At 38.1% G+C, this 11,445-nt stretch overlaps 1 protein-coding gene across 1 annotated transcript in view; it reads left to right on the forward strand.

Annotated features, from left to right (window-relative positions):
• Positions 1 to 11,445, forward strand: part of pik3c2a (phosphatidylinositol-4-phosphate 3-kinase catalytic subunit type 2 alpha) — a 63,112-nt gene that overhangs the window by 36,835 nt on the left and 14,832 nt on the right. The window contains exons 5-14 of the mRNA XM_015384490.1: positions 2,543 to 2,663; positions 4,890 to 5,001; positions 5,178 to 5,257; positions 5,331 to 5,394; positions 5,707 to 5,853; positions 5,946 to 5,979; positions 6,381 to 6,609; positions 9,583 to 9,705; positions 9,794 to 9,961; positions 10,075 to 10,192. Of these exons, the coding sequence (XP_015239976.1) occupies positions 2,543 to 2,663; positions 4,890 to 5,001; positions 5,178 to 5,257; positions 5,331 to 5,394; positions 5,707 to 5,853; positions 5,946 to 5,979; positions 6,381 to 6,609; positions 9,583 to 9,705; positions 9,794 to 9,961; positions 10,075 to 10,192 (1,196 nt within the window). The remainder of the gene's footprint in view (positions 1 to 2,542; positions 2,664 to 4,889; positions 5,002 to 5,177; positions 5,258 to 5,330; positions 5,395 to 5,706; positions 5,854 to 5,945; positions 5,980 to 6,380; positions 6,610 to 9,582; positions 9,706 to 9,793; positions 9,962 to 10,074; positions 10,193 to 11,445) is intronic.

Here is an 11,445-nt window from a genome sequence, read left to right on the forward strand (position 1 = left end):
GTTAAAAAAAAGCAATTCATCAGCATAGATGTCCGATTTTGAATTGTAAACATAGCTGCAGGTTCTTGTTGTCTGTTTGCTTGTGTCTGCTTCCATCTCTGCATCCACGTCTTTAAAACTGTTTGTCTGGTTAATTTATCACATATTAAGTAACTTCTGGTTTTACTCACCCTCTCATCTTGCTTAAACCATAAAAGCAAACCTGTTTTATAGCTGCTAGAGGTAGGCTTGGTCAAACTTTAGTTTAAAACACCCGTGTATTGATCTGTATTGTTAGCAGAACTGCTGCTAGTTCTATAGCAGAGAGAAAAATCCATTCCTCTGAAGGGTGGTGGTCTGTTGATGCTGGAGTCAGAGGTGGTCTCTGCTGTTTGCCTGTGAAGTAACCCGAGCAGAGATGCCGAGTCCAAAGCCCAAATGTTCCAGGCTGCGAACTCTCTATCCCTCTTTGCCTCTGAGCCTGTTTGTCTGAGTTTGTGGATTATCAGCAGCGCTCCGCTCCCAGTCTTCTGCTGTGTGGATGCTGAGCTCTCCTCCCTCTCAGTCAGTGGGATTACACAGAAGTCCTAAGAACACATATATTTCTGATGAACAATATTTGTCTAATATAACCTGGTATGTTATTCTAAAGTTGGATAGATGTTATGTTTCGCACATAAAAAAAAATCAACATTTCAGCAATTAAAATTCTTTGTGCTTATTTTGGCAGCTTTCACACATAAGCCAGTATTAATGGAACATTTATAGCTGTCAAATTTTGCTTTGGGTGTTTTTGTTATTTTTTGTGCTATCAGCCAAACATCTGATCTTTCCTGGTCTAATTCAGGACAGGCACTAGTACAAGACTCAAAGTTCTTTATTAACACAAAAATTTTACGTTGAATCTTTACTATGATCTATATCAATCTTTACCATGATCTACCAAGAACAAGAAAACAACTGCTAAAAATTATGATATATTCATTTTGTTTTGTTTATTCTACATATCACATTTACTTGTTTGTATATTGATTTGGATTCAAATATTTTTCAAATGAACAAGCATATTCTCAGGAATGTATTAGTACTTTATTAGTTCTGCTCGTCATAGAGTCACTGAGGATTCTTCAAGGCCTCTAACAGCCAGCTTGGAAAATCAAGTGAACCAGGGGTGGCCGGAGACCAATGCTGCACGCTTGCGAAATCATGCACTGCTTGCACATTCTCAGCAGTCAAGAAAATCTATGCAGCACTTAGAATAAACGCCAACATCAACTGTAAATCATACCCATTAGACAATGTCTGTACAATTGTAAATGTTTCTATCATCCCTTCATTTATTTTTTTAACTTAAAACCAATATTATCAGAAAATGCTGTTTTTTTATTTCATTACATAATAGAGAGAAATGGAAAACAGTTCCTTTTTTCATTGCTATAGGCCTACTAAATAATTATATATAAACAAAATGAGCATCCCATCTATATAAGCGCGATTACAAATCACCTCAGCCTGCTGAACTCTGTATGTGCAAAGTGGCATTATGTAATAAACAAAATCAGCTGCTCTGACACACGATCTACTCTTTAATAGCAGTTTTAAAAAATCACCATGAAGTCAGTTTTATAATGAGAACATCAGGAAATTTAAGAGGATAAATATATTTAAATGCCTGTGTCCTTAGGGAAAAAAAAGAAACAAAATGAGGCTAATGTCTTTATTTAGTGCATCATTCATCACTGCAGCATAGGCTTAAATCCAATAGGGAGAAGAATTTGTGGTGGTCCATATTATTTCTAGGCTTCCAGAATAATAAACTCATCGCTTTTTAACAGCCCTGTTATCCAACCAGCACATAGCTGATGACTCAACTGTTCACCGCGCAGCACGATGCTCTGTGTGACTTTTTTTTCTTCTTCTCCGATAAGTCAGGTTTGCTCTGATTGGTGCAAAAACGATAGAATATCCCTGATTCAGAAACCCAAATCTTAGTACTCTTTTTTTTTTTTTTCCTTTTGCTGGGCAGCCAGAACTGCCTTCTGAGCCCACAGAGCCTCACTTCTATACATTTTCAGCAGTTTCGTGTCGAAATGATTCGCATAAATTAATAAAGTAATTCTACACATCCTTGTGTTTATATTCCCCAAAATATATATTTTTATGCTTATGCAAGATGGATGACGGCCAATATGCACACATTGCATGTATTAGGCTACTTTTTATTTATTTTAATGTGAAAAAAGTCACGTCTGCAAGTTGTAATGTCTCATTTCTCCCGGAGCAGAACTCTTGCATATATTATAATTTTTTATTTTTCATTTTTCAAATCAACTTATATTAAGAATAAACTCATGGAAATTGATGCTGTAATCTTATTGTTTAATATGATATGTACATTTCTATGATCCAGGGTTTATAACAGGTGTAATATTGGTGTGTGGCCAGAGCTAGCACATCTGATGTAATACACATGGGTCCTTCTGTGTTTATGCTCAGTAACATAAAAAAAAAAAATCTTCTTAATGCCTTTGACTTGTATATCTTCCCTTTCTCTCCTCTCCAGTGAGTTCTCCAGTAGAGCTGTTGATCAGTCAGACTCTCTGCTGGGTTCATGACGAACTGGACCAGGTAGACTTTTCCAGTTATTTGCTTAAAGTCTGTGGCCGGGACGAAGTCCTGCAGAAGTGAGTATTTCCAAAGTAACCCCCCCTCCTTTTATTAGGGTTTACAGGGTTTTAATTTTTAATGTTTTGCAAAATTCCCTCCTTTTTCCCGCCTGGGATCAGTTTGAACAATTCATCTTTCTGGCTTTTGGTGTTTTTATTAGTTGAGCCTTAATTAATGTATTCATATTTGCTCTGAAAATGATTATTACCCATATTTTCTCTGAGACCCACTAAAGGCAAAGCAGGAAAAGGGGAAAATTAACCAACATCCAATGTAATTCTAAACAGTTCCATTAATCTTGCGGTGCCTTTTATCACTGACTCTTTTCCTGCTTCCTGTATTGATGAATCCTCAGAAACCTGTTTAAAGTTCCTACAGTTTTTCATTAACTGCTTTGATCACTCATGTCCCTGGATTTCTATGAAGTTAGTCACTAGTGCTGCTGTTTTTATAACAGATGGAGCCAGTGGATTTTAAGAAGGTGGAAGAGCTTTATATTAGCATGAAAACATTGTCTTGTCCAACCGCTTATGTTCCAAAACATTTTTAAGAGAACTTTTATAGTTTTTTAAACATTGTTTAAAAGCATTAAGCATTTATCTTATTTTATATTAAATAAAATGACTATGTATCACACTGTGAAAACCAGTCCAATATGGCTGCAGTATAAAGACAACGGATGAAAGAGTGATCAGAGCTTTTTAAACCAAAAACTGAACATGTATGACATTAATTCAACTTCTCTTAATATGTAAGAATTTCCGAACAAATTCTATTCAATCTAAATTTAACATATGTTGGTCAATAACTCTTTAACTAGGCTAGTGATATTTAACTAAAGCGGAACTGATATGATTATTAAAAACAGATGAACCAGGTACAAATAAAAATGGTTAAACAAAAAAAAAACACATCACAGTTCAGCCTGGATCAGATGTTTGGGAACTGAAGTTAATCAGAAAGAGTTTAAAACAGCAGATAGTTTAGAAATCCAATTTGTCTGTTTTTAAAGCAACCCAAAATCAACACCAGAAGGGTAAACTTTATTTTATTAAAAATAGTGGTTTAAATAAGGATTTTCCAGATTAGAAATAAATACATTTTCAACATTTGATTTCAATTACTGTGTTGAATAGCTCTATAAATGGTCAGAATGAGTCATGGGCCAATATTGCAAACCGGATGTATGTATTTGTCACTTCAATGCTCAGTAATACTTCATTAATTCCAAAGGGGAGTTAGATGTTGCTGTAACTAAAATTGACACAATCATTTAATCATTAATCAATTATAAATAATCTTAAACTAATTTAATGATTGATTTAATGTTAGGTGGAGAATATACAGACTCCAAATCATGACTTTTGCTGAAAAAAAACAACCAACTCAGAGCAGTAATTACGCCAAAACTAAAAACTAAAAAATGTATTTTAAATAAAAAAAATCCTTTTTGCCTCTAAATATGGTCGAACCAGAACTCCTCCAGCTGCGTAGTTGTATCTTCAACTAGTTCAAATTCTGTAAAAACATAAAACCTCCTGTGCTGCACCTTTTTCTAATTATATAGTCGACAAATAAATAACTGATTAATCGATTAGCAAAACAACCATCATTATAGCGCTCTAGCCTGCAATTCTCTCAGGTCTTTCTTTACCAAGTTATTTTCTGATGCTCATGCATGTTGGCAGGACGATGTGTAATAAGCGACATGGCTAAAAATGAAATGTTTATATCTAGACCTGTCACAGTAATAGATTTTTATGAATAATTTGCATAGAAATTATGACGATACAGTTCATTTAGTCTGAAATCCAAATAGCTCACACACTAGCTGTTTGTTTGGATCTGAAACCGTTTCGATCTCTGTTTTTCCAAATCTCCATTAGCATTTCTCTGGCCTGCTGCTCCTCAGTCACCAGGCTCTCATGCTAAACTCGCTACCCTAAAGAGACGATGGACCATGTTTTTAGTTCTCCTGATGTTTTTGATCTTCAGGCCAAGTACCATCAGTGGTGCATTTTCTGTAGTTCGGGAACCACATAGCATCATTATATGTGCCGATTTTCCTGTTTTCCTTATTTTAGTTGGCACAAATAAAGTAGTATTTGTTTCTCTTATTTTTTGGCCATGAAAATCTTTTTTGGCAGCATTCCTCTGTGTTGTCGCTTGTGTCAGTGTGATCACACTGTTACTGTGTAATTGTGATATCTCTCACGCTGGATCTCTGCCACCCTGTGCCACAGTAAACACAGCCTGGGCAGCCATGAGTATATTCAGAACTGCCGGAAGTGGGAGAATGAGATCACATTACAGCTGCTTTCTCACTCAACCATGAAGCGGGACTTGGCACGAAGTGTAAGTTAGTTTAACATGTTTCTCTTTTAGTCACCTGAAACATAAGGATTACATTTTTTCTCGTTGCTTCACACTAATAAAATCTGGTCTGCATTTGGTGACATTTTACCTTGACTGTCTGTTATAATGATATACTTGTTTTTGTTTAATCTGTCTTTTAATTGTTATTTTTGTAGTCAGAAGATGACAACTCTCGAATCGACCTGGAGAAGCACCTTAGCAATGTGGATCGGCCTTTTAGGGAGAATGTAACCAGGTACAAGACGTCCTCACTTTTTGAGAAAAAAAAGCTAAACTATTTTAAGCTAATAATCTTTATATTTTTGCAGACAAGGTCTTGCTGACTATTTGGAAGGCTACCACACCCAAGTCAACGTCTGCTTAGAAAATGAGGTGCAGGTTCCTCCTCTACAAGCTTTAATAAACAATTGGACATTTTTATCTTTTTTATATTTCTTTTCCACCAAACTGTGAGGAAAGAAAAATTGGAAGATTTTGTTAGATATCCAGAAACAGTGATGTGTAAAACCCTTTTAACAGTATTTTATGTAACTATACAAGTAAACGGCAAAGTTTTTTAAACTGAGATAACATCCTGTTTCGGGGCGCCAAATTTGCTAACTGTGAGGACAGTTAAGCCCCTTTCTAGTTAAAACAAGAAACAAATTGAAAGCTTCTTCTGTTTGTTCTGTATTATTTGTACAGAGTACCCAGTACAAGACAGTGGAGCGCGTGGTCCAGACGGTAAAAAACCTGTGCTGCGCTTTGGATGAGGTGGAGCCGCCGTCCATCACAGGAGCCATTAAGAGACTGCGTCACTCTGTCAATCTAGCCAGGACACGCTCGCCTAAGGTGGGCTCTTCATAGGGCCATGTGGTTTACACATTCACTTGTGTTGAGATAAGATCATGTCATTTCTAAGACCATCATGCATTGCTTTCTAGTTGGGGTCAACATCACCTGGTCAGTCATCAAATAGTAAGTTACATGCATACATAAAGTCACACATAACCTGCTCTCACTGCATGCTGTAAAAATGTATCTGTTGTTAAACACATTATTTCACTCCATGTAAAACTTAAGTTCAATGCCTTGCAAGGTATTCATACCTCTTGTGCTTTTTCACTTTTTTTTTAACATTGTAATCATTAAAAAAGATTTACTGTCCTTTCAGTATTTTAAAAAGAATAAAAAAAAGAATAATTATGTTGGACATTTTCAGCCATCTCTTTTTACTCTGTAAATAGAGTTGCCTTCCCTCTCAAAGTTTTTTGAGAGAGTTAAGAGTTCAAGGTGTATGAATGGGTGTTGCAAGGCATTATGCTATTATCCCTACATGGCAAAAGTCTCACACTGATTCGATCCTGACCCCTCGTCAGCTGGCTGCAGTCCCGTGGAGGAGAGCATGTCCTTACTAACAAAAGCTGTCTACGACCTGGTGAAGCTCTACCTGCGCTCCTTCTGCCCGCCATCACCTTCCTTTAGCTTACCTGCAGATGAAGGAGGGGCTGTGGAGGGAAGGAGCAGCAAAGAAGCTTCTGGCACCACAGACCACCTTCAGTTTACTCTGTTTGCGTTGCACGGCATCCCGGGCCCCTGGGTCAGCAGGTAAAATACACAACAGTAACTTATTTATCCTTTTCATTCTACAGTCTGCCTTGGTGGTTATCCCAGATTTTTATCGTTTGTATTCCTAACCATCAATCATCTCTTTTTCTATATATACAATGTGTATATATATATATATATATATGTGTGTATATATATATATACAATGTATATATATCTATATACAATGTATATACCGTAAATTCTCTAATATTGGCCTGTATTCCAATAGCGGCCGGGTCTCTAATAATGGCCGGTCTCGCTGTCAGAGGAGGTAAATAATGGCCGGTCTCTAATACAGGCCGGGGCTATAAACGTTTTTTCTGGGCATACCTCAACATTATACTTGTGGTAGTAAGTAACATACAAGTACCACAGCCCTGCGCAGCTGGACGACAGGCCGACTGCTGCCCGTCTGCGCGAGGAAGAGAACAGACACGCAGCACAACATGAGGAGGAGCGCGAGTGATGAGGAGATTAAAGGGAGAGATGAAGAGGAGGAGGAAACTGAGGAGGAGAATTAAACAGAATTGGAGGATTTTTATTTTTTTTTTTACTTCAAACCAAGCGAGACATGGTAACTGTACTTTTTCAATAAATGAACCTAGTGTTTTATAGGTTCAAATAGACACAAAATCTCATTTTTATTCATTCCACTGGTAGTCTGTTTTGCTCAAATAGCAATAGAGGCCTGTCTCTAATACTGGCCTCTATCCAATAAAGGCCTGGTCCGCGATGCACTTGAGTGAAATAAAGGCCCGGGCCTATATTAGAGAATTTACGGTATATACAATGTATATATTAATCCTGATTATTTATTAGGTCAGCTTTTAGTGAAAAGCTCAGTGTTTCTTTGTTTTGTTGAAACAGTTATTGGCTGGTCTCTGGAGCTGAGCTTTCTCTGCAGTAAACAAACAGCCCTGATCCTGCTTCTTGTCTTATTTTCCATGCAAGTGTCTAGTTTCACCCAATACCTGATATCCTGTCTCATTGAGAGCGTCTGCAGCATATCTGATCCTAATTTTCCACTCACAGCTCTGTTACACATAGGTGACCAGGATCCTGAAAACTTTTTTCCCTCCTTTTGCATGGGGATTATATACTGTAGCCCTCTTTTAATAAGAAATCTGCTATGTACCTGACTTTGGGATGGAAGCAGCTTTTTTAACTCCCCTCTAAGGTATTTTTCCTGTCACCTTTCAGGGTTTTTTTTTCCTTAAGACAAACTGCTAAAACATGCCTTTTTACTCGAGAGTGCCTCATCTTACAACAGCTATTTTAAGGCAGGAGAAAATATGGTCCCACTGACAGCCGTTCCAAAGATGCCTTAAAAAGTATGCAGCATTTTGCCCCCCTCCCCCCCAAAGGCCAGAGCGCCACACGCTGAGCTCAGCTCCTTCCCTGCACAGACGAGCAGCCGTTCATATGTGTTCTGTTACTATAATGCCTCCCTATTGAGGTCGAAGTGTTTAGCGTTGTTGTGGCTTGTGTGTCATCCATCTGTAGCCTCACCACACTGCCAGCTTGCGAGCCAACAGAAGTAGTGTGAGGCTGCCAACACAGATGGCACGAAGCAGTCCATCAAGCTTGTTGTGGAATAAATATGCATCAAATTTCCTTGTTTATTTTCTACAAATTCAAATGAATGGATCTGTCATTGCTTAAAGCAAGTTTATTTTTAGACTGATGGAAACAGCATAAATGCTTCATCATGAATATTATTGCATCCCATTTAGAAATACAGTTAGGAACTGTTCCTACAATCAGGATGAAAAACCTTTTTTCTCCCTCAGTAAGCTCTATCCTGAAGTCCTCAAAGGGAAAAGTTTAAGCTTCACTTGGTTTAAAATTCTGTGTTAAATCTATAAGGAGCCTTTGGTCTTTCGATTATTAATCCATTAAATGTATTGTAGAGGATTTTTTAAAAGACCCTCCCTCTGTACTTAAAAAAAATCCACATGCAAGAGCGTGCATGAGCCCATTTTTCCTCATGCCCAACCTGTTTAAAATGTGTTGGTCTCATAGCTCATACAAGCTTAGCTTACTGTGTGACTATATAGTGGACTTTATACTAAACTCAGTTAACTGACCGTTGGGACGGATGATCACAGCTTGTTGCTCCCCGTTGATCACGTAACTCCTACTCCTTCACCGCGTGCAGCCTGCTCGATCTTTGTTCACCCCTGTCTGGTAGCAACAGGCTATGGTGACGCTATGACAACAACTCCCAGAATGCTTTTGCGAGGAGAGCTCTCTGTGCAAAGCATTCTGGGATATATCTGCCTCCTCTGAGGCCTTTCTTTTCTTCTCATACACTTCATAGACACTTTTTCTCTTACGACCCTTTGCCATTTTCAAAGAACCGCTGTGAGAAAGGTGAGCTGCAATGACTGTGTGAAGCCGTAGCTCACCACACACATGTGGCTGAAAGTGCGCATGCGCAGAAAAAAATAACTAACTGGACGAGCACGTAGGACGGCCTTACGTAAACATATCACCAGAATGATTGACAATTAGGAGGGACACTTATTTTGATGATCCACCTGGAAATTAAAGATAGTCCTCTATACCTTTAATCTAAATAAATCCTAGATGAGACCAAATTTATAGCATTTAGTTTGTGACAGATGACTTAGTCTGTAATGCAAAGTCTATACATTATAAACTTAAGGTTACGTTTAGGAAGGTGGGATAATGTGAAATAGAATTGTTCATAGTGTGGGAATATTTTCCCAAAGCACTGTATGTGAAAAATTAACTTATCTTGAGATGATGCTAAGATCCACCCACTCAGGATCTCTCCTCTGTTTTAATTAGTCTGATTAGACCCATGGGCCTGAGTGGGCCGATCTTACTTACTTTGGAGCAGCACACTCTGATAAAAATATTCTAGGGGTTGCTCCACCATTTAAAATTATCACTTTGAGTCAGTGCACTTTAGCATTGTTTTTGTTGTTGTTTTTTTGTTTTTAGTTATGAGAAGTACTTCCTGATGTGTTCCCTCACCCACAATGGGAAGAACCTGTTCAAACCAGTTCATTCCAGGAGAGTTGGCACATATAAAAGCTTTTTTTACCACATCAAATGGGATGAGCTGTAAGTCCTCCCGTTTTTTCTTCTCCCCAGTAGTTTATAGATGCTGCAGTTTTTTCACTGATGTGCTGTGGTGTGTTGTCTCTCCAAGGATCATTTTCCCCATCGCAGTAGCCGTGCTCCCTCTGGAGTCCACGCTGACTCTGAGTCTATTTGGGGTGCTCAACCAGAATGCCAGTGGCTCACCAGATTCCAACAAACAGCGGAAAGCCCCAGAGTTTTTAGGCAAAGTCTCTATGCCTCTGTTTGACTTCAGAGGGTGAGGAAAACAACATCCTACTTTCCTTTCATTATTAGGTTTCTCATGATTAGAATGAAACCTAAGACAAATAATTTTTTTAGCCAATGTTAACTTCTGACTGTGTTTCACAGAGTACTCGCACGAGGCACTACTTTCTTATGTCTGTGGACATCTGCTCAAGGAGCAGTTGGAGCTGCTGGTGCTGCAAGTGGCCGCAAGAAGGTTCCTGCAGAAAGAATCATATTACAGGTTGGTTAAAAGGGATTGACAGATAGGGTCCCCAACATGCAATAATCTGAGTGTTTTTCCAACATTTTAGGGATTTTTTACATTGATTGTAACAATATAGAGAAATTCATATTCATAAACTAGAAAATGTCATGAAACAATTTCAGTGTATTTTGTGTTGAGTATGAAATGAAGACCCCTCACTTTAATTCCCAATGAAATGGCTAAAATAACACAGAAATATGTTGCATTATAAGCACACGTTTCACATTGTTACTCTGTGTTTTGCTCATTAAACTTCATTCAGTTTTTGGGGATGTTCGAAGTGACAGTGAACACCATGGAAAGAGGACATCAGAGGGAGCCTGAAGCAGTGAATGAGGATGGAAAGGGATTTAAGGAGATGTAGAAATTATTTTAAATCAATAATTCACTGTACAAAAACTATTCTATGAGGAAAGGGTATTTAATAAAATAATGGATGTGTAGTTTCCCCATCAGTTGGTGAAACGTGGTTATTAAAATTGTTACGTACAATGTTGTGACAGACCAGGGTTGTTTGTGCTCCTTGTTGTGATTGTGTCAGGGGTATTTTGGGGGAGGTTCTTAGGAAGCAGAGGGACTGGACGTCCTTCCAGTCTGATGAAGCAAATTTCAGTTTGTTTCCTTGCATTACTGTTAGTTTAACCATATACCTGTTCAGTTCAACCAGGATTCACCTGTTCCTGGTTTGTCTGCTCTGTAGGGTGGGGCAGCAAAGGGCAGTGACACATTCCTAAAAAGCTTTGGGAGCAAACAAGCGGAGCTAGATTAGTTTTATTCTCTTTGTTGTTCTCAGCGTTTTTTTTGTTGTTGTAATGGGTTGTAGTTTATTAATAGCCTCTGAGTTTTAATAATTTTTATTGGTGTTTATTTTTTATAAATGTTCTTTTCTAAATGAGTCTGGGTGCTGCTTATTATTTGATTAACTCCACCTCAAAACAGTCAAAACGGTCAGTATAAAGTTTGTACCCCAAGTCTCAAATTCCAATTATTTGGAAATTAGAACAGAGGTCAGGATTTGTATAAATAAAATATAGAGTTCCTCAATCAGAACCTCTAGCTGTGAAGCATAGAGGCCTAAATGTCATGATATGGGCATGTTTTGGCCCAACTGGACCCAATTAGTGCTATTGTTGAATACACACTTTATTCTACTGTTTATGCAACATAACATCCTCTAAAGGCTTCCTTCCTTCCTTCCTTCCTTCCTTCCTTCCTTCCTTCCTTCCTTC

This window comes from Cyprinodon variegatus, unplaced genomic scaffold (genome assembly GCF_000732505.1).
Source record: "Cyprinodon variegatus isolate N-32 unplaced genomic scaffold, C_variegatus-1.0 Scaffold314, whole genome shotgun sequence".
NCBI classification, from domain to species: Eukaryota; Metazoa; Chordata; class Actinopteri; order Cyprinodontiformes; family Cyprinodontidae; genus Cyprinodon; species Cyprinodon variegatus.